A 24,493-nucleotide genomic window follows, 5' to 3' on the forward strand; every position below is an offset into this window, starting at 1 on the left:
CCCTATCAAATTACCAATGGCATTTTTTACAGAAATAGAACAAAAAAATCTGAAAATTTGTATAAAGACACAAAAGACCCTGAATAGTCAAAGCAGTCTTCAGGGTAAAAAAACGGAGCGGGAGGAATCAGACTCCCTGATTTCAGACTATACTACAAAGCTACAGTAATCAAGACAATATGGTACTGGCACAAAAACAGAAACATAGATCAATGGAACAAGATAGAAAGCCCAGAGATAAACCCACGCACCTGTGGTCAACTAATCTATGACAAAGGAGGCAAGGATATACAATGGAGAAAAGACAGTCTCTTTAATAAGTGGTGCTAGGAAAACTGGACAGCTACATGTAAAAGAATGAAATTAGAACACTCTCTAACACCACACACAAAAATAAACGCAAAATGGATTCAAGACCTAAATGTAAGACCGGACACTATAAAACTCTTAGAGGAAAACATAGGAAGAACACTCTTTGACATAAATCACAGCAAGATCTTTCTTGATCCACCTCCTAGAGTAATGGAAATAAAAACAAAAATAAACAAATGGGACCTAATGAAACTTAAAAGCTTTTGCACAGCAAAGGAAACCATAAACAACATGAAAAGACAACCCTCAGAATGGGAGAAAATATTTGCAAACGAATCAACGGACAAAGGATTAATCTCCAAAATGTATAAACAGCTCATGCAGCTCAATATTAAAGAAACAAACAACCCAATCCAAAAATGGGAAGAAGACCTAAATAGACATTTCTCCAAAGAAGACATACAGATGGCCAAGAAGCACATGAAAACCTGCTCAACATCACTATTAGAGAAATGCAAATCAAAACAACAATGAGGTATCACCTCACACCAGTTAGAATGGGCATCATCAGAAAATCTGCAAACAACAAATGCTGGAGAGGGTGTGGTAAAATGGAACCCTGTTGCACTGTTGGTGGGAATGTAAATTGATACAGCCACTATGGAGAACAGTATGGAGGTTCCTTTAAAAGCTAAAAATAGAATTACCATATGATCCAGCAATCCCACTATGGGTATATACCCAGAGAAAACCATAATTCAAAAAGACACATGCACCCCAATGTTCACCGCAGTACTATTTACAACAGCCAGGTCATGGAAGCAACCTAAACGTCCATCGACAGATGAATGGATAAAGAAGATGTGTTACATATATACAATGGAATATTACTCAGTCATAAAAAGGAAAGAAATTGGGTCATTTATTGAGGCGTGGATGGATCTAGAGTCTGTCATACAGAGTGAATTAAGTCAGAAAGAGAAAAACAAATATCATATATTAACGCATGTATGTGCAACCTAGAAAAATGGTACAGATGAACTGGTTTGCAGGGTAGAAGTTGAAAGATGTAGAGAACAAACGTATAGACACTAAGGGGGGAAAGCCGCAGTGAGGTCGGGATGGTGGTGTGCTGAATTGGGTGATTGGGATTGACATGTATACACTGATGTGTATAAAAGTGATGACTAATAAGAACCTGCTGTATAAGAAAATAAAATTTAAAAATTAAAAAAAAATACTAATACTAAACTTTCTTTGGGTTATTTGTATGGAAATATGTTAATATAAATGTTTCAGACATTACATGATATTCCTAAAAATCTTATATATTCTGGTATAATGTTATAAGTCATAATTCTAGTTATTACTTTAAAATGTATATCTCAGAAATAACTAAATTTCCTTGTCAACTGCATTATTATGAACTTTCATCAAATCTTTAACCATGGTCATTTTTAAGTCTTTTGTCATTTACAGACAGTTCTGGGTGTACTCTGATGCTTCTGCAAAAATGTTCCTATAAAAGGGTTTCATCGGGCTTCTTGGTGGCGCAGTGGTTCAGAGTCCGCTGAGCCTGTGCGTCCGGAACCTGTGCTCCGCAACGGGAGAGACCACAACAGTGAGAGGCCCATGTACCGCACAAAAAAAAAAAAAGGGTTTCATCTTCAAGGAATTCATGGAAAAGACTGACAAGTACAGGTTTCTGGTAATTGACTATACTGCTGAACTGAATGAATAAGCATCTTCAGAACTCTAATGGAAAACTGATGAATTCATAAAAGTGCTAACAAAAGATCAAGATGAAAATAAAATTAATTACACGGGACTGAGTGAACTGATGAGGATGATTATAATTTTTTTGACTTTGTTTGAATAAAAAAATGGCTCTAGCTTGTAATAAAATCACATTTAAACACATCAGTTTATAACAGTATTATTTATAATAGCAAAAAAACCGGAAGTGACAAATATTGAAAATACATTTCAATATCCAATAAATAATGGTATATCTATTTAGTTGACTTTGAAAATGGTCATTATAAAAACACAATAATATAGAAATAATACAGAGTACATTTTATATACAATAATACAGAAAAAGAGGTTAGGATAATACAATATTAATAATAAAGATAACTAATACTTATTGAGGGCTTACTGTATGCCAGGCACTGGTCTAGCACCTCATGCACAGTATTTTATTTAATCCTCACAACCCTGTGAGGTATGTATAATAACTATCCCCATTTTTATTTTTTTAACATCTTTATTGTAGTATAATTGCTTTACAATGGTTAGTTTCTGCTTTATAACAAAGTGAATCAGCTATACATATACATATATCCCTGTATCTCCTCCCTCTTGCGTCTCCCTCCAACCCTCCCTATCCCACCCCCTAGGTGGTCAGAAAGCACTGAGCTGATCTCCCTGTGCTATGCAGCTGCTTCCCACTAGCTATCTATTTTACATTTGGTAGTATTTATAAGTCCATGCCACTCTCTCACTTCGTCCCAGCTTACCCTTCCCCCTCCCCATGTCTTCAAGTCCATTCTCTACGTGTGTCTTTATTCCTGTCCTGCCCCTAGGTTCTTCATAACCATTTTTTTTTTAGATTCCCTATATATGTGTTAGCATATGGTATTTGTTTTTCTCTTTCTGACCTACTTCACTCTGTATGACAGACTCTAGGTCCATCCATATCCCCATTTTTAGAGATGAAGAAACTGAGGAACAAAGAGGTTCATTAATATGCACTATCACTTACCATGTTAGTGAAAAAAGCAGAGTATAAATATAGCAGAAGTGTTCCTATGTAGAAAACTAATGTATATATTAAAAAACAATACTCAATAGGAAGGTATAAAAATGACAAAAGCTACCATGTTATAGTGGCAAATTTTTTTTCTACTTTTCAAAAAATTGTAGAGGCCATTTAAGAACATAATATTATATATTAAGAAAAAATAATTTTATAGTGAAATTCACAAAACATATATACAAATTTTGTACATAGATACAAACTTTTTAAATTAAGTACAGTTCCAGCAATTCTAGCAATATATTCTATTCAATGTATTCTATTCCTCACTCTCTTCACACACTGCACACGAAGAAGAGATAACCAAATTAATAATTGGAAAAGTATATCAATTAAGTTCAGGGGCTTCCCTAGTGGCACAGTGGTTGGGAATCTGCCTGCCAGTGCAGGGGACACGGGTTTGAGCCCTGGTCTGGGAAGATCCCACATGCCATGGAGCAACTAAGCCCGTGCGCCACAACTACTGAGCCTGTGCTCTGGAGCCCATGAGCCACAACTACCGAAGCCCACGCACCTAGAGCCCACGCTCCGCAACGAAGAGTAGCTCCCACTCGCCAAAACTAGAGAAAGCCCGTGCACGGCAATGACGACCCAACGCAGCCAAAAATAAATAAATAAAAATACATAAATTTATTTAAAAAAAAAAGATTAAGTTCAGTTCTAACAAAAAACCCAAATTCTCAGCTTAAACAAAATAAAAACGTATTTCTTTTACAAACAAAAGAAGTCTGAATGAAGGTAAACAGTCCAAGGCTGATAAGGCAGTCTGATAAAGTTGTCAAAGGATCCAGGATGTTTTCAGCTCACCACTATGCCATCCTTGGAGCATGGCCCTCATGCCCCCATCCTTAAGGTCCAACCTCTGAAGACATCACATGATATGTGTTCTGTGTAGCAGAAGGGAATAAGTGGGGAAAGGTCACCTTTTAATGAAGCTTCTGATAAAACATATCACCTTCCACTTACATCTAATGGCCAAAACTAGTCACATGTCCACACCTAACTGCAAAGAAGACTAGAAAATAAGGTCAACTGAATTTTGTTAATACAAAAGGGGGGCCGTATCAAAACTCCAACATTTTTTCCCATTTTTTATAGAAATGGAAAAGCCAATCCTCAAATTCATATGGAAATGCAAGGGGCCCAGACTAGTCAAAATAATCTTGAAAAATAAGAACAAAGTTGGAGGACTCACACGTCCCAATTTCAAAACTCACTACAAAGCTACAGTAATCAAGGCTGTGTGGTACTGGCCTAAGAACAGACATAAAGATCAATGGAATAGAACTGAAAGTCCAGAAATAAACCCATATATTTATGGCCAATTGATTTTTGAATAGGGTGGTAAGTCCATTCAGTGAAAGACCTCTATTTCAAACCATATACAAAAATTAACTCCAAATGGATCAACAACTTAAGAGCTGAACCATAAAACTCTTAGAAGGTAACATATGGCAAAATCTTTTTTTTTTCATTCTTTTTTTAATATTCTTTTCCATTATGGTTTATCCCAGGAGACTGTATATAGTTCCCTGTGCTATACAGTAGAGCCTTGTTGTTTTTCCATCCTAAATGTAAATGATACTGGACTTGGCAGTGACTTCTTAGATATGGCACCACAGGCACAGGAAACAAAAGAAAAAATAAACAAACTGGACTTTCTGAAAACAAAAAAAATTTGTCCATCAAAAGACAATTATCAACAGAGTAAAAAGGCAACCCAGAGAATGGGAGAAAATGTTTGCAAATCATATATCTGATAAGAGATTAATATCCAGAATACATAAAGAACTCTTACAACTCAACAACAAAAAAACAACCTGATTTAAAAAAATGGACAAATGACTTGAATAGACATTTATTCAAAGAAGATATGCAAATGGCCAATAAGCACATGAAAAGATACTCAACACCGCTAATCTTTAGGGAAATGCAAATTAAAACTACAGTGAGCTACCATTTCACACATACTAGGATAGATACAATGAAAAACCGTAAAATGCCAAGTGTTGACAAAAATACAGAGAAACTGGAACCTTAGTACATTGCTGGTAGGACCGTACAATGGTACAGCTGCTTTGGAAAACGGTTTGGCAGTTCCTCAAGAAAAGTTAAACACAGAATTACTGTATGACCCAGAAATTCCACTCCTGGGTACACACCCCAAAGAATCAAACAGATACCTGTACACCAATGTTCGATGCAGTATCATTCATAATAACCAAAACGTGGAAATGACCCAAATGTTTGCCGAAGGATGGATGGATAAACAATGTTGCACATATACATACAACGGTATATTATTCGGTCTTAAAGATAAATGAAACTCTGCTATAGGCTACAAAAAGGATGAACCTTAAAAACATTATTTAAGTAAAATAAGCCAGATACAAAAGGGTAAAAATTATATGACTACACTTTCATGAAATATCTAGAATAGGCAAATTCACAGAGAAAGAATAGATTGCAGATTACCAGGAGCTGAGGGGAGAAGAGAACGGAAAGTTATTGCTTTATGGGTACAGAATTTCTGTTTGGGGTGATGAAAAAGTTTTAGAAATAGACAGTAGTGGTTGTTGCAAAACACTGTAAACATAATTAATGTCACTGAATGAAATACTTAAAAATTGTTAAAATGGCAAATTTTGTTATATATGTTTTGCCACAAAAAAAAAAAAAAAAACCCTTAAATAAAAAGAACAGAGACAGGAAAATGGGGGAAACCAGAGGGATTACTGTTTTCCGTCCATCTCAGGACAAACACATACATGAATACACACACACACACACAAACACACACTCATGTGTAGTAAGTAAGAATTTCAGGCAGCTGCAGTTTTCAAGGGTCCTTCCCTCCCCAGAGTTGTACCATGATTCCAAACTCATATATATTTCCAAGGCACTGGTAACAAGGAGTATTTAGAGCACATCCAACACATATACACAAACACAAAATAACCGTAAGTTAAGTTATGACCAAATAGCACCAGAAATGCAACCACTATAATTGTGTTCACTCATCTTGTATTATTTTTTTATAGTAACAACCTAAAGAAAATAGTACTTGTTTAAATAATTTGTCTAAACACATGAATAAACTAGATAATAGCATTTGTATAGCCATTTCTGCTCTAGCCTAAAAACTCAAAGGAAAATTAGTCAAAACTAAGCTGAGCTAAACACATTGGTTATCTATAAAACTCCATATCCAATATAATAGAAGAGAATCAAATATGTACAACTCTTTACATTCTGGAGGCTAGTATCTTCTACAAATGGACAACCTTTAAAGTAAAAGAAATAAAAATCAAGTGAAACAAATATAGTGAAAGTCCTTCTGTGAAAGGACAGTAGTAAACAACCAAACATTTTCTTGGTATTTCTCCATAAAGCATTCCAGATTTTCAAAACAAGAAATTCAGACTCCAATACAATTTGAGTCACACGCAGAGAATTTTAGAAAAAAAAATTAGTTAAAACAACTTTACCTGAAAATTCTTAGTGTTAATAAACACTAAACAATTGGGGCTTTTTAAAATCTAAATAATTTCTGTTTCAAAAACTATATAGTCCTGGAGCTTCCCTGGTGGCGCAGTAGTTGAGAATCCACCAGCCAACGCAGGGGACATGGGTTTGAGCCCTGGTCCAGGAAGATCCCACATGCCGCAGAGCAACTAAGCCTCTGCGCCACAACTACTGAGCCTGCACTCTGGAGCACACGTGCCACAACTACTGAGCCCGCACGCCTACAGCCCATGCTCTGCAACAAGAGCAACCACCGCAATGAGAAGCCTGCACACCGCAACGAAGAATAGCCCCAGCTCGCCGCAACTAGAGAAAGCCCGCGCACAGCAATGAAGACCCAACACAGCCAAAAATAAATAAATTTCTTTAAAAAAAAAAAAACTATATAGTCTTACAAAAATTATCTTTGTATATTTCAGAATTGAAATGTAAATTAGATACTGCTGTAAAGGAAATATTACTACTGCTAGGGGAAAATTCCTTTATCATTTTCAAATACTAGCTATATTACATCATTTCCTTTTACCTCTTTCTTTTTTTTAAATGGGATGGTTAAAGTTGTATTTTTTAGTAGCATACCTAATTGAAAACAAAATATACTAGATTATCATAAATATTTCATTCTAATCCTAAGTAGCTATTTTAAACTATGGAAGTTGCTCTCTAGGAACTCTAGTTACATCTACTTTAAATTCTTTTGATTCTAAGGCATTAAACCTAGAAACTAATAAGTGATCACCAATTTAAGATATAAATTTTAATTTATGGCTTTACTATTTTTAATGTTTTCTTTTTTCCCTTTAGATGAAATGCAACACTAACAGAATTTTTTAAGTATACAATCACCAACAAAAGAAGTTACCGACAATCTGGAAAATAAAATAAAAATGACCTTGAACAACAGCAGTGCAGTCAACAAAAAAATCAGGAGAATAATCTCTAATGCAAGGAAACAAAGTATTGCAAAATTGTTTAGTCATTTGGGCTGCTATAATAAAATACCACAGACTGGGTGGCTTGTAACAACAGAAATTTATTTCTTACAATTCTGGAAGTCAGAACTCCAACACCAAGGTGCCAGCATGGTTGCTTTTTGTGTCCTCTCATGGTGGAATGGCTCACAAGCTCTCTGGGGCCTCTTTTATAAAGGCACTAATAATCCCGTTCATGAAGGTTCCATCCTCGTGACCTAAGCACCTGCCAAAGGCCTCACCTCCTAATGTCATCATCTTTGGGGGTTCAGATTTTAACATATGAATTTTGGAGGGACACTAACATTCAGACCACAGCAGCAATTCAATAATAATTTGTTTTAGGGTGTGTTTTTCAATATGTATCCTAATGTTCAAATTAAATAATGAAATCATTCCCTGAAAACCTGACCAGGAGTAGTTAGAAAGCTGACCAGTTTTCCACTTAGTCCTACTGCTCAGCAACTCCCTGAAACAAGCTTCTTTTAAACTCAGCCCTAAAACAGAAATGAAAAGGACAGCTCAATTATTTAGGCTTCAAAAAATTTTCTGTGAGATATTAAAATTACAAGAAGAATCTCATTTAATATGAGGCATTTCCTTGCATTTACAAGGTCCAACATGGATTTCAGAAGACTCAAGAGCAGCTGAGTACTGTTAAACAGAGCTACCCTGCAGCTGTGTATCTGACAAGTGTTCTGATGTCTGCTCTCACAGTACCTGGTCGCTTACTAGTTTATAGAAGTGACAATTTCATCCATAATTCATAACATTTGTGTAATTTAGTTTGTCTTTATTGCTCTGTTAGAGTTCTTTGTTGTGTGTTCAATTCCATAAACATTGAGTATTATGCGTGTGCCTTATGTAACTTTAGAAGGATCTGTTTATCATTAATGTAATTACATAGAATTTACCCTACATAGCTTTTTCAAGAATAAACTACCTTTTCCTACGATAAATCAAGACTATTTATAAATTGCCAACTATAAGAACAGAGCAATCACTAAAGAAGAAAAAAAGACTGATCTGCTCAAAGACAAATTTTAACTGATAAATTTTAAATCTTCTATTTACTGTATCCAGTTTTCAGCTCCTCATTTAAAGACTTGGAAAAAAGTTTGAAAATGAAGTCAATGAGGAAGGATTAAAGGAATAATTCTTCAAAAACTAATACTATTTTTTAAGTTTTCATGTTTATTAGTTATTCATAAACACAGATTCAATTGCCAATTAAGGTTCAAGAAAAACACCAGGCCCCAGTTAAGTACCATCACCCTCACCAAAAATCTTTTCCTTCCTATACCATCTTCCCAATATAGTTATAGCATAATTTTAGTTAACTCCGTATTCACTGGTTCCACTACTGTAACCATGTAAATTATTATTTTCCTTTCCTACACAAATTTTTATTTTTCTTAATCACTGCTTTCTCATTTGCTTCACTTTCCAAGCAAACCCAGACTCTCTCCAAATTTCTAAATCTCCTCTCAAGATGTTCAATCACATCAGATATTAAAGTCTCTCGGGGAGATTTCTGCACTGCCTCTTATCTGGGCTGATTGACCTCTATGTTTGGTGCAAAGCAATCACTCTGTATTCTCTCTTCACCGTCATCTTAGGAAATCCTTTCTTCTCTCCCCTGTACTGGATCTCCTACTAGGGGATATCTTATATTTCCTCATTTAATTTACTCTGTTTAGTTGGGGCTACAGCATCCAACTCATCAGTTTGCCTATGGCTCTCCTGGTTTCAGCACAAGTCTATATACTAAGAAATTCCCTAGTCCCAGGTAAACCTGGATGGTGGGTTACCCTATTGGGAGTCCAGAGGTTGCAGAAGGTAAAAAAATTTTTTTTTTTTTTGCGGTACGTGGGTCTCTCACTCTTGTGGCCTCTCCCGTTGCGGAGCACAGGCTCCGGACACGCAGGCTCAGCAGCCATGGCTCATGGGCCCAGCCGCTCCGTGGCATGTGGGATCCTCCTGGACCGGGGCACGAACCCGTGTCCCCTGCATCGGCAGGCGGACTCTCAACCACTGTCCCACCAGGGAAGCCCGGTAAAAATTTTTTGAAGACTTGCAAGTCTTAAACTGTCCTTATCCCGCCTTCACACTTGACTGAGAATTTGGATGGTTACAGAATTCCAATTAGGAAATCATTTTCCTTCAAAATACTAACATTGTCTTCTAGCTTCCAGTGTTGCTGCTGAGAAGTCCAAAGCCCTTCTGATTCCTGATCCTTTGTATTTTCTCTTTGGAAACTTTTTGAGTCTGTTCTTTGTCCCCAGAGATCTGCAAATTCCACAATGAATTGGTTGTAAATCTTGGTATGCATCTATTTCCACCCCTTGTGCTGGTATTTGGTGGGGACTCTTTATCTAGAAACACGTGTCCTTCAATTATAGAATATTTTCTTGAATGATTTCATTGGGTTCCTCCCCTCTGTTCTCCCTATTGGAATTCCTATTATTCAGACCTCTTAAATTGGTCCTCCAATGTTCTTCTTTTTATCTCCTCTCTTCTATCCCTTTGTGGTTTCTGCTGTATTTTCTGAGAAATTCTTTGTTTTACCTTCTGGTTCGTATACTGAGGTTTTAATTTTAGCTGTCACATTTTTAATTTTTTTCATTCTTTCATTTTCATTTTTTTCACTGTTCCTTTTTTTTTTTTTTTTTCGGTACGCGGGCCTCTCACTGCCGTGGCCTCTCCCGTTGCAGCTCACAGGCTCCGGACGCACAGGCTCAGCGGCCATGGCTCACGGGCCCAGCCGCTCCGCGGCATGCGGGATCCTCCCGGGCCAGGACACGAACCCGCACCCCCTGCATCGGCAGGCTGACTCCCAACCACTGTGCCACCAGGGAAGCCCTTCACTGTTCCTTTTCATGACATCCTGACTTACTTCATGGTTCTTCTCTTATCTGTGAGAATATTAATGATAGTGTTTTGTTTCTGAAGTCATACTTTCTCTGCAGAGTCTGTTTCACGTAAGGTGCTTTTTTCCCGTTTTTTGTTTGTTTGAAGCTGTATCTTATTTATTATAGGCTTTCTTCAGATATCTGACAATCCCTGGTTTTATATTAGGAATGAGAAAATGGAAAGATGCTCTGAAGCTCTGAACCTTTGGGTGAAGCCCACTGATAATGAACTGCACTGAAGTGTGACTACCTGAGCCCTTTACTGAGGAATCTCTGATGTATCTGTATCTTTAGGCCTTTCTTCTTGGACTGGTCAGATTCTTCAGAGAAGACTTTTCTGATCTCTTATCTTCGTGATAAAGGCCTAGTTGCCAACTTTCTGGGAGCCAAGCAAAAGTATATAAACATTTATTTACTCTCCTGTTTTCAGTATGAAATGCCCATCCTAAACTGTGCCTAACGTCACTCAACACAGAGAATCTCTGTCTTACCAAAAATAGACATTCAGTCTTTGTTTGGGGAGGGAAGACAGGAGCCAGCTGGCATGTAGCAGGGGAAGGGCTCTAGAGTTCCTACTGCTTATACAACAATTCAATCAGTCCTCCACATTTTAGCTCCACCTGTACCTCAACTTTCACAGATTCCTGACAATACCAATTTCTAAGACTTTTGAGCATTCTGCCAAGTCAAGGGGATAGGTCCTAGCTTACACTATTACTGACTTAAGACTTGACTTTCTCAGATCTGCTAAGTCAGCAGTTATCACCCATCTACATGCTTTTTCAGCTTCCAAAATTTCACAGTATCCTCCCATGTTTTTCTCATCCTTGAAGATTTACGACTTCTTAAAAATTCCTTTACCATAGTTTTAGTGGGGCTGCAGAAGAGAATGAAACTAATTTGTGTGTTCAATTCATCATCACCAGACTATGCTGGACACTGTTGCAAATAAGGTTAAACACAGACTTAATGTAAGAAAATTTTACCTTTAAAAATTGGAGGCTATTTGCATTTTATCTTATTCCTTTAAACAGTAGCACCCTCTTCTCCTTACCTTCACCCCATAAAATACTCATTTATAGATTATCAACTGCTGAGGGAGGGGACTATGAACCACTACTTATAAGAAACCCCTTCTGAAATAAAGCAGGATACATCAATGAAGAAAGAAATCCATGGAACAGTTAAAGAATAATCAAGTAAAAGATCTGATTAGTAGAAGAGTCAACACCTCATTATAGCTGGAGGAAAAAGGTGAGTGTGGTACAAAAGGGCAGCACAAGAGAATCTGGGGGATAATGGAACTGCTTTGTATCTTGACTATGGTACTGGTCTACATTTGTCAAAACTCATAGGATATATACCAAAACAAATGAACTTTACTATATATAAATTTTTTTTAATGAAGTACAGTTAATTTACAATGCTGTGTTAGTTTCTGCTGTACTATATATATATAATTTTTGAATAACTTTAAAAAATCCTTTAAGGTGAGAATGGGAAATATAAACAAAATTATATATATACATATATGCATACATACATACACATATACCATATATATGCCATTAGGAGGAATAGATCAAAGTAGGAATGGGGGAAGAGAAGGCATCGTGGATCAGAGTAGGGTGTTGAAGGCTGAGCTGAATGAAAAGGATATCCACATAAAAGAGCTGCATGGCATCACTTCTGGGATATTCTTGCCAAAGATGTATTATCATGAGGAAACAAACCCAAATTTAGGGTTTACTTCAAATGCTGCAAAATAACCAGCTGGCAATCTTCAAAAGTGTCAAGTCATGAAAACTGAGGAAAATCTGAAGCCCTAGTCCAGACTGACTGACACTAGAAGGCATGACATCCAAATGCAACATGTGATTCTAAACTGAATCCTTTTGCTATAAAGGTATTATCAGGACAACTAACAAAATTTGAATGTGGTCTAAGGATTAGATGATACTAATGTACCAGTGTTAATTTCTTAACTTTAATAATTGCATTGTGGTTATGCAAAAGAATGTTACAAAATACACACGAACATATTTGGGGATTACGGTATCAAGTTGGCAATTTACTCTCCAATGATTCAGAGGGGAAAATATTGTACTAGCAATTTTTCTGTACATTTCAGATTGTTTCAAATTTTTTTAAATAATAAAAAGATTAGAAACATAGACAAGGACCATATCCATATGCCATGCTAAGGAGTTGCAATGTCATCCTGAAAGCTATCAGTAGTCACTGTAGGATATTAAGCAAGATGTTGACACGATCAAAGTTGTAACCATTTTTTAAAAGTTCTACTAAACAGGGCTTCCCTGGTGGCGCGGTGGTTGGGGGTCCGCCTGCCAATGCAGGGGACGCGGGTTCGTGCCCCGGTCCGGGAAGATCCCGCATGCCGCGGAGCGGCTGTGCCCGTGAGCCATGGCTGCTGAGCCTGCGCGTCCGGAGCCTGTTGCTCGGCAACAGGAGAGGCCACAGCAGTGAGAGGCCCGCGTACCGCAAAAAAAAAAAAAAAAAAAAAGTTCTACTAAACAAAGGCCCTTGGATATGTAGGATTCCCAATATTTTCAGGTTAGGTGCACATGTAATACTGAGATTATAAATTACTTAGCATTTAAAGGAGAAACAAAAAGCATGATTAATAAGGTCAATAAGACCCAGGAATGTAATCCATTTAGATACATTTAACATAGACAAGTCAACTGAGCAGATGCACACAGAGGTTGAACAGTACCAGGATAACTCAAGAGCTGCTGAAATTAATTGGGGTTACCACAGGAACACAGGTAAAAGAAACAAGTATGATCACACTTAATCACAATTTACAGCAATGTAACACAGCAAGGAACGCCTGGAAAAAACTGTCAACTTAGCACGCATCAGTCAGAAATGGGGTGACACATTACAAAGGCATTCAGGAAAAAGGCAGAAATAGAAATCACACTAGACTTGGAAATATTATTATGGTTTTAACCATAAACTCCAGGAAAATCTTCATAAGTACAGAAGATGAGAAGCTTTACGATATCATATCAACATGTCAGCTGCACCACATACCTGAGCTTTTGGTCTGTTTTTAAATGTTCCTTGGTTATGATTTTTGGTTGGGGCAAGGCCATAATTAGCTAGCAATACAATCACAAACTGGGGCTCTAGCCACTGCGGGTTTTTCCTAATCTTTTCAAACAAATATTTTTTTAAATCTCGGGACAGAACACTTCTAAGTAAGTGCATGACTACTTTTAATAATATCTGAGTCAACTTGGGGCGTTAGCCACTTTCAGTAAACCAGGTATGTAAGGATGGGATTCTTGTTGCAGCAGGGCAACATTGCTTTGACAAAAAAAACCTCTCATAAAATTAATTAGCTTTGTTCTATTTCACAGCCATGACAGTCTGTCTCCCAAATTCTATACCAGCGCAACGGTTAGAGAGATAACGGGATTAAAAAATGATCAATTGCTACTGAAAATAAAAAATCACTAGGTTAGCAGGAGCATCTTTACAAACCACTAACTACACACATAAATATAAACTCAAAGGCATGTATCAAGTTTTATTGTTCTTTGTCTATAAACACATACTTACCCAATGCAGAACTCCACATTAACCTAGTATACTGCCGAACTGCCTTCTAGGTGATGCAAACAGAAGTGCTAAAAAAACATTAAACACGGAAAGGATAAAGGCAAGTCATTCAAACCTCTGCCTTTGGAGTTGGATGTGAACTGTGATAATATTCAAAATACGATGTGATAGAAGAATTCAGTAACCACTTTCTGAAATATAATTAATTTAAGAGCTCTGACACGGCCTATGGATTCTTAGCGCACACCAGCACTTCCCAAACTCTGCCAGCTATCCTCATAAAAAGGGGTCCAGGGCTTCCCTGGTGGCGCAGTGGTTGAGAGTCCGCCTGCAGATGCAGGGGACACAGGTTCGTGCCCCGGTCCAGGAGGATCCCACATGCCACGGAGCGCCTGGGTCCGTGAGCCATGGCCGCTTAGCCTGCGCGTCCGGAGCCTGTGCTCCGCAACGGGAGAGGCCACAACAGTGAGAGGCCCGCGTACCGCAAAAAAAAAAAAAAAGGGTTCCAAAGTCAAATAACTTAGGCAAATTCTAGGTAAAACAAAGTTAAAGAGGTTTCTGTACCACAGAACTTTTGAAAAGTGTTACTATGATAATGTGCTTTGTAATATACAAAGAGGGATGCAATAAGTACTATTTCCCAATCTTACATATACACTGAACTCTTAATTTTCAAAATCTTCATTTATATCTATTGAAACATAGTTTAGGAAACACTAGGGTATACTGTGGATTTTCTTCATATTTACTGTCAGTCTACAACATGCATTTATGGGTGCTGCATAATCTTTAGTCCACAAAAATTCCTAAGTGAATGACATATCAATAATTTTTCATCATTATTTTAATCTTCTGAGTTGAGGTCTAGAATTCCACCACTGATTTACAGGTTGGAGCTATATAAATATAAAAATAAATCATAACTAGCCATTTCACAATATTTGCTGTTGGTGATGAAAAGAATAGGCATGGGCTTAATATTTACTGAAAAACAGTTCAGAACTACACAACATTGTAAAGCAACTATACTCCAATAAAAATTAATTTAAAAAAAAAGTTCAGTTAATAACAACAAAATGTTCCAATGCAAAATATCCTGAAAGAAGGAATAAGATGCTGTTTGCATAGTCACACAGGGAAAGACATCTCCGATGCCAATATAATTCAATAAAATATTATCAGTAAGCTATGAGTATGTTTGTTAATGGTGAAATAAAGTTATTTACATCCCTGTATTAGTACAACTATACATTTCAATTAAACTTTACCAAAAAATAGCATTTTATCTTCCTTTATCATAAGGCCAGATAGAAACTTCAAAAACAGAATGAGAAGCCTCTTGCCTTCTGAGATGGCCCACACTCTGTCTATGGAGTGTGCATCTCCCTGAATAAACCTTCTTATCATTTTGGGGAAAAAAAAAACAAAAACAGAATGAGAAAAAAGCCAACAAAATTCAACTATAAATCACCAGAAAAAGAAAATCCTAAACCAACTTTCAACCTTTTGGAAAAATAAGCTATTACTATTATGCCAATTTTTCACTGATGTTAAAACAGACTTAGGTTAAGTAACTTGCTTAAATCACCCAGCCAATGATCAAGGGAGTCAGTCTGAACCCAAAGTCCCTACTCTTTTCCAGTATTATAGGTTTAGAACAGAAATATTTCAGGCTGAGGTATTCCACTTGTAGATCTTCACCATGGAAACTCTAAGTAAATTTAATTAAGCTTTATCACTATGAATAGAAAAAACTGACTAGAACATGTTTTTTTTTTTCCATAAATTAAGCCTACAGTGATGTGTATGCAATCTGAAATAAAACCAAAATTTAGTAAGTGATTGCACGACTGAACTAATTCACAGGTATTTTTAAAAGATTGTTTTCATCCACATAAGTAGTCTTTTCAAGCATAATTAGATTGGGGGTGAGAGGAATAGTGTTGATGGGGAAGAATTAAAGAGAACAATAAATGTTTGTCAGAAGAGAGAGAAAAAGACTAATTAATTTATGCTATAAGCTATTTATCTTTAAAATCAAGTCAAATTATCCTCTAGTATTATCTTCCACCTTAATACTCAGAATAGAAATTTATGGTAATCACAGAGTTCTAATTGCTCACATAGTGTTGAAACAGCACCAATTATATATGGTTTCCTCTTTAATAAAAGTATTGTATATTCTGGCTTCTTTAAGCTCTACATAAATAGGTGCTGGCACTTGAAACCCATAGTTTCACAGATACAAATAATAGTAAAGTTCCCACACTAATCCAAAAATCTGAAACCAACAGCCTAGCAAAAAACATTGTAACCTTAGAAAAAGCAATACTTAACACTATAATGAATTGTAAAATTGCATGTCCATGATCTTTTCCTCTGAAATATCACAAAGTAATGAATAACATTATTTCACAGACAGACAATAGTTGTGCAACATGTTACAATTAAAGTAAGTAAAGCTGCAAAAGATAAGGTGAGAATTTCTGAATTTGTTGTGAATGCCTACACTTGAAAAGCAAGTTTAATTAGAGCAAGAAAAGGTCATAAACAGAGACTTGTCAGTAATTTCAAGGACTTCAGAGGCTAAAAGCACTGGTTCATTATTTTATCTAATTTCATTCTACTTTATAGGGTGCTTTTCCTGGACGCAAATGTTCACCAGCCTCACACATGTGCTACTCCGCCATGATTAAGTTTATCTGTGACTATCACACAGAAGACAACTGAAAGTCCACACCACTAAGTAAAACCTAACTTACTCAGATTTGGATTTTCTCTCCAAACCACACAGTGTTCCAAACTTTCCCTAAAATTATCTCTTTCTAACCCTGAAGACACAAGGGACACCATGACCTCCTACTGAAAGAGCATTTCCCAAAGGGTGTTCCATGGAACACTGGTTGCCATCCGTCTTCCTCAAAACATTATAAATTCTAGGATAACCCACAATATTTTTAATGTTTAATTTTGTGTAAAAGTTTCCCAAATTTATTTACCCACACAACCCCCTCGCAAAAGCACCTATTAATATCCCATGGATTTCCAGAACACATTCTGAAACTAGGGAGGGGGCTAAAGAAACCCTAACCCCAAAATGAACCATCATTCATATGAGGAAGAATTAAGGGGCAAATAGTGAGATTGGAAAGTGGAGAGCCAGGTCTCTGAGCCTCCTGTTAACCAATGAAAGCTGAAGTGCTACTCACCTATAGCAGCAGATAAAGAAGCACTAGAATTGGGGGAGGGGTGTTAGCCAATAGAGGCTAACAGCTACTAATTGGAAAAAGTGGACACTGTAGAGAGGAAGTATGGAGCAACTAGCTGGGAAGAGCAAACCTGTTACTCTGATCAGCTCAAAGGGGAAAAAAGGAAATCCCCTGGACCTGGAAAGGAGTTTTATATGCAGTGACAACAAAAGACAGTCATTCATATGTCTGGGATGACCTATACTTATAGTGTGGGTCATTTCCAAGAAAAAAGGAAAAATCTTTATGGAAAGAACTTCTTGACTCAAGATACAGCAAAAGCTGTTGAGCAATTCTTCACCTTAGCTACTGAAAACTTGAAGTCACCCCCACTGGAAGTTTCATGAGTAACAAGGGATGAGAAAATCTATGGAACTAGCAGATCCTTCTCACCTGCATCTACTCTAACATTCATCTGGAGTAATGGGAAGGCATAAACAAAAAACTACAACCAATGTCTAAAGGTCATATCCCTCATGTTTGACAAGTTACACAACTTTTACAGTTAATGGAAGTCAATATCCAGGAGCCCAAAGTCAGAAAAGGAAAAATGTCAAAAAAAAAAAAAAAGGAAATGAACCATCAAAGACAAAACCGAGTGAATTCCGCTGTCCATTAAGTTCTTCTAAATTAAAAATACTCAATTATTCACGAATCAGACTAAAGTAGCAACCCAGGAAAACAGTATATTCATGCTCATTTTCTCATTTCTCCCCTCTCCCATTCTCCCTCCCTCCTTCCAAGTATCCTGTCACTACCTAAACTCCTTTCTTTTAAATTCTTCAGTCTGTCCCAAATTTAATCATGTGTACTTTTTGAAAAAGGGAACTAGGTCTATAATTTTTTCACTGTTAAACAGTGAACATGTTTTAGCGTCATCTACACTAGAATTCAAACTCTTCTGCTTCCAATCTTCGGTAAGAAATGTAAGAAAACATGAGTTCTGTATAACAATATTTATTCTTTCAACACATGATGTACTTGATATATTCTAGTATACTTAATTTTTTAAATGCTGGTTGGACTTAGTAAATTGATTCTAAAACCTATCAAAACCAATAGGATGAAAAACAATGAGCAATATATACAATATACTGGCAATAAGTGTACATGAATAGAAAAGGGTTTGGAAGAATTTTTTTTGACTACCATAAAAGAGTAGCAGAATAAAATATTCATTTGTAACAAGTTCAGTTCTTTTACCCTAAAATAGCCTGGGCTTACTATCTAATATTAACCAAGTCCCAGGAATTATGGAACATTTCATAAAATTTCCAACACATTATGCTACGTGTTTTTACACTGCTATGTTAAGGTATGCCTTACATTTCCATATGAAATAAGTTCCTAAAATTATTAGTGTTATTCCTGACATCCCTGTTCACACTCATGGAGCAGTACATCCTTTAAAAAAGAGAGAAACAGAATGGAAATGGAAAAATAATAGCCATCACTTATTGCCTGCTTCTATCATATGCCAGCATTGTGTGAGATCAAATAACTGTACTTACTATCACTCTTAGAAGAGACTAGATTATTAGGTGACTAGTATGAAAGAAACAAATGCCCAACCTATATTTCTGGTGACATTTATGATGATCCTAATTGAGGACTTAAATAAAAATAAACCTAATCATGTGTATTAAATGAGCTTTTTGGTAATTTGGTATGATTAATAAATTCTACTCAGGAAAAGCTAACAACGAGGAACAACGTAAGTGAAGAACAAAGAAAAGATTCAGATTCTTCTAATCAAGGCATCATCATCTCACTTAAATGACCCACATATCAAAAGCATGAAAAAGCTTTAAAACTACTCTAATAAAATGAAAAGTTTAAACCACAGTACCTGCTGATGTACTCTAGTAACAAGTTTATTAGTCATTCAGACTATTGTGTGTGTGTGTATACACTGAATAAACTATAAAATTACTGTTGTTTAAGGATAATTTAAATGAAATGTTATGAAGTCCAAGATTCACAAAGCATCAAAATACAGTTGGCCACATACAGATAGTTCTGCATTTCTTTTTTTGTATTGAGTAATATTATCTTATGCCTATTTTTTAAGTAACTTGGTTAAGAATTCCCTAAAATTCTGATTTTCCATTTCAAAGTAGAAGATAACCAATTCAATGAATAACATATTCATTTAGTCATTACTAGCAGATTAGCTTATAATGTAAAAGTTATTTTTACTTCTACAGCTCTACTGTAACTTAACTCTAGAGTCACACTACTGACAACAAAACTTTTATTTTATAAACAAAACATACAAACCATAACCACTTCAACAACTTAAAAAACAAGGACAAAACAATCTTTCAAAGCTTGTTGTATATAACAGGAAAATATAATAATATTTAATAAAAATAATAATCTTATTAAATTTAAAAGTGATATATGGCCTTAAGGCACTCTTTGTCCCCTTGCTCTATTGCTCAGTGACTTAATCCCCTCTTCCTCTCTAGAGCTCTACTTGTTTCCTCCCTCAAGCCATTAGCACCAAATGCAAGGAGTGCTATCAAAAAAAAGAAAAAAAAATCTAACTTTGAATTGTCAGCTTTCTTACTGTCATGATACTGTAATGAGCGAAACATTAACTATATCAATAGAAAAGTGAAATGGGCCATAACTAGGAATAAAGTGAAATTGATGGAAATGAAGCAAGTCAGAATCTTGCTGACTTCATTTTTAAAAGTACCATCAGCATAAAAATAAGGCATATCTAGATGACACTTCCATTCATATAGACAGCCAAACAAATATACATCATGTACTAGTATTTAACCACTACAGCTCTTCTGTTGCAAATATTGGGTCTTTTAAAACTCAAACAAAAAATTGTATCATTTAAGGCAAACCTAAATTACCAAATTTAACCCCAACAAATAATCCCTTTCAATTTCCATCACAGACCAAAAAAATAATATTTAAAATATTAAATTGAGGTCAATTCACTATCTGGAAACTTCCTTAATCTAACTTGTTTTTTATATAATGTTAGGTAGTGAGAATCCAATAAGACATTTCCCCAAAATGTAGTAATCAGTTGATCTATTTCAATAATTAAATGAGGAGACTGGCATTCTTAAATAACCTAAATTTTCAAAAAACTTAAAGACAGTAAATACTACTACTCATGATGCACTTCTTGACAGCTTTTTCCATTCTTTCTTTCCTTCCTCCTTACCCAAACTTCTATGGTTGGTAACTCCCACTTTCAAGACCTCACACTCCAACTTAAAAACGCCTAAGACTTAACAGACACTGCCCAGTCCCAAAGCCTACAAAATAACTGCCTAAAAATTCTAGTCTCTCGTTCTTTATTACTGAGAAACACAACAGGAGTTTACTTAAGAGAATGTATATTTTTGTTACATCACACCAGACTTCTAAAAGACAAAATATGAAGGATACTACTAAAACATAATTTACTTTAAAATTGTGAAAAGTTCCTTGCTTGAAATTGTTTAAAATCTGCTAATAAAAGTAAAATGTATTTGGCCAAACACTTATTTGACTTTTGGCTTATTTGGCTTAAATTAAATATATACAAACAAGGGTTTTTTTAATACAGATATAAGAAACAAGATCCAAGAAAACATATTTAGTGGGAAATATATATAAATTATTCTGATAATACAGAAAAATATCTCATAACATAAATGTAAATTCTTAATCACCAAAAGGCAATTGAGGATATAGTTTTTTATCATATTTTTAAATTACATTTACAACTGGTACATACGAAGAGTTCTCCCACCATTTTGCAGATGAGAAATAATAGATATTAAAATGACAATCATAATCATAGACTAGAGTATCGCTATGAAACCATAATTCAAGAACTGAATCTCTAAAAGTATCAAAATCTTTTCCTTAAATCTTGCAAAAACTAAAAATTTTCTAAATTTATTAAACATGAGGTGTAAAACTACACATCCTTTATAAAATATTTTACACATAAAAATAAGGGACATATAGTCACAAATCCAGTACCAAAGTCAAAACTGTTTCATTCTTAAGAGAGCAGTCTCTTGAAAGATCATTTAGAATTCTTACATTCCCAGTATGAGTCTAGTAATCTGTTTTTAAAAATTATTCTATTCACATTTCATATATATATATATATATATATATGTTTTTTAACCCTTGCGATATCAAGTTGCTAGAAAACTTCTGATACTGACAAATTGAATAATTAAAGTTATGATGTGTGGGCAATCTTGAATAAGTGATTTACCTGACAAACGAATTTTTAATAAATTGCAAGTCAAAAAAACGAAATAATCACCAACTGACTTTTACTTCAGAAAAATAAAGATTTACTTGGAAACAAAGACATTTTAGTGTAAAAACTTTCCAACAAACTCAAATATTGGTATTCCAAAGGTACAAAATAACTTCTTTAGCTAATATCCTTCAAAAGTCAATGTACCAATGTAGGTACACTGCCATGTACTACACACAGTATGGTATGTCATGATGTGTACTCTTCCCACAGAGAACTGGTGGATGTTGGAACTTGCTCACATGTAACATCGGAAACAGAACTTAAGCCAAGCCTTCAAGCTTGAAGGTCACATGGAGCATTTGCTCTCATCATTGATTTACTCCACTACCTAGCTCTTCTAAATCACATCTATATTTAGGAGAATGAAGACAAAAATTTAGCCAGTTTAGGTTTGAATTAAATTTAGAGTAAATCTAACTCTCAGGCAGGCAGGAGCTGCTCCCAAACATTCTCTACCAAATACTATCACAAAATTCTTAAACTATTTATGTCATCTTACAACCATGACAATTTTTGGCAAGTCCGTGTTTAGTAATTTCCTTTGCTTGTACTATATAGAGATGTGATAAAACCCACTGATGACCACCTTCAAGTTCCTGTTGACCTAAGATATTTTAATATCTCCTCCCATTTCCAGAGTGATTTCCAAAGCCTGGGAAGGAATGTTTCCACTAATAAATATCTTTCAACTGAATGCCTGTTATACCACCACGCTCTCGGCAAAGCGAGCAATAATCCATTTTTGCCCATCACAGAATTATTCAAAATCTCTTACTGCTGACCAAAAGACATAAGTTCTTCCTCATAAGTCCCACATTAAATCTAGGCAACACTACAGGGGTGGGATAGGGAGGGTGGGACGGAGGGAAACGCAAGAGGGAAGAGATATGGGGATATATGTATATATATATATAGCTGATTCACTTTGTTATACAGCAGCAACTAACACACCATTGTAAAGCAATTATACTCCAATAAAGATGTTAAAAAAAAAATCTAGGCAACAACTGAGTAGCATGCTTTTACTCTTGGGAAAATATTTACTGAAAACTACAAGAAAAAAACCTTGAATAATTGGTGTCCACTCTTTTATTGTATATATATTTAAACACATTATGTATAATGTATTTAAATACATAATATATATTGTGTAAACACAATATATATTTATATACTCATTACAGAGAGTTTATCATGGTAACTCTCTATAACAATTAAACCATAATGGCTAGCTAAAGAGTTTTTTATTTTACATACAAACTTACCCCATTCTAGGTATTCAAGAATGTTCTTCTCTCTTCTCAATGGAGAATTATTGCATTCATCATAAAGGCAGATGAGGATATCCAGTAACGTTTCCACACTGAAGCACTGCCCATTGGTCTGAGCGGGCCCATCCAAAATAAACTGCTCCAACTGCCTCAAACGCACTTCTCCAGACATGTTTGCTTCAACTTCTGCTGGTTTTTCTTTCAATTATTGAACCGATTTTGACGATGATTATTTGAACCTAAACTTGAAAAGGTGTGGTTTTAAAAATAAACCACTTGTTATTCAAACAACTGTCATGCAATGCCGGTGCTGAATTCAACATCCAACACACCAGTAACCTCACTTAACTGAAGCGTCTTCTATTTCACACATATACATATATTTTGAGGGAAAGTTACCATAAAATATATTTAAAACATTTTTAAAAGAATAATACAATTAAATCGTATATTTAAATAAAATAATTAAAAAGTACTGAGAACCAAAGAGTCAACACTTCTTTAAAAAAAAAAAAACTCTTCTCCTTCATTCAAAATTCAACTCGTGCAACATAATCCTGAAACGAATCCAGTTGCATCATTAATGAATTAAGTCCGATCTGCATCAGCAATTCACTTCCCAAGCAGAAGGAAAATCGAAAAGGAAGGAAAAAACCAGAATGTATATAAGGGGGAGGAAAAACCAAAAATTCTGCTGCAAATCCTCCCAACCACCACTTGGATAACGCATCAGCGGCAATTTCTCCGGAGGGAAAGGGAGGGGGCGAGGTCCCTGAAGCAGCCCCTCGACTCGGAGCACGCCAAGCCTTCCCCGGAGGAGGCTTTCCCTTTCTCCTCCCGAGGTCCTTCTTTTTAAGGCTTTGCAGTTAGTCCTATTTCCAACGGATTCCGATGAAAACTCTTCATTTTTCTCCCCGCTTCTCCCAGGGGCCTGACTGGCTGCGGGCGGCACTCGCCCCCGGCTCCGGGAGCGGCGGCTACTCGGCCGCCCGAGCCCGCTCCATGTCGGTGGTCGCTGGGCCGCCGGCCTGGGCCGCGCCGGGCGCAGAGCCCGGTCTCCCCCACACCCGCACCGCGGCCGCCCACCCGCTCGCCCGCCCACACTCCCGACGCCCTGGCGAGGGGGTGCTTTTCTGGATTCAAAGGACACGGACGGCAGCAACTGCGGCGGCGACGGCGCGGGCGGCTCCGGCAGCTAGTTCTCCCCCTTCTTCACACCCCTGGGTTAAGGGCATCTTTCCCCCGCAAAGAGGGGAGCGGCCGAGGCGCAGGAGGAGGGGTTGGTGCCGCTGGTAAGGAGACCAGAGGCTGCCGCAGCCCGGCTCGCAGCCACTCCCTTCCTTTCCCTCCACCCCTCCCCCTCCTTCCCCGTCCTCTCGCGCTCGCGCCCTGGGCTCCGCGAGGCTGCTCCAGGCCCCGCCGCACGCAGGCGGAGGCTCGCCGACGAGCCCGGATCCAATATGGCGGCCCCCGCCCCCCGACACGCGCGCACCCGCCCTCTGCCTTCCCCGCCCCCGCCCCACCCCCGCCCGAACCCAGCCGGCG

The 24,493-nt window shown here is 36.8% G+C and overlaps 1 protein-coding gene across 14 annotated transcripts in view; it reads right to left on the bottom strand.

Annotated features, from left to right (window-relative positions):
• Nucleotides 1–24,282, bottom strand: part of CDC42BPA (CDC42 binding protein kinase alpha) — a 311,334-nt gene extending 287,052 nt beyond the window's left edge. For 5 of the 14 annotated variants that reach the window (XM_027122374.1, XM_027122377.1, XM_027122369.1 and 2 more), the window contains exon 1: nucleotides 22,943–24,281. In XM_027122374.1, coding sequence (XP_026978175.1) covers nucleotides 22,943–23,120 — 178 coding nt within the window. In that variant the 5' untranslated portion in view covers nucleotides 23,121–24,281. Of the gene's footprint in view, nucleotides 1–22,942 lie in introns of all 14 variants that reach the window. The other 9 variants (XM_027122372.1, XM_027122382.1, XM_027122380.1 and 6 more) reach the window with 3 other exon arrangements.
• Between the last annotated feature and the right edge of the window lie 211 nt (nucleotides 24,283–24,493).

This window comes from Aethalodelphis obliquidens, unplaced genomic scaffold, assembly GCF_003676395.1.
Source record: "Aethalodelphis obliquidens isolate GAN/ISIS:26980383/991018 unplaced genomic scaffold, ASM367639v1 scaffold24, whole genome shotgun sequence".
In the NCBI taxonomy this organism is placed as follows: Eukaryota; Metazoa; Chordata; class Mammalia; order Artiodactyla; family Delphinidae; genus Aethalodelphis; species Aethalodelphis obliquidens.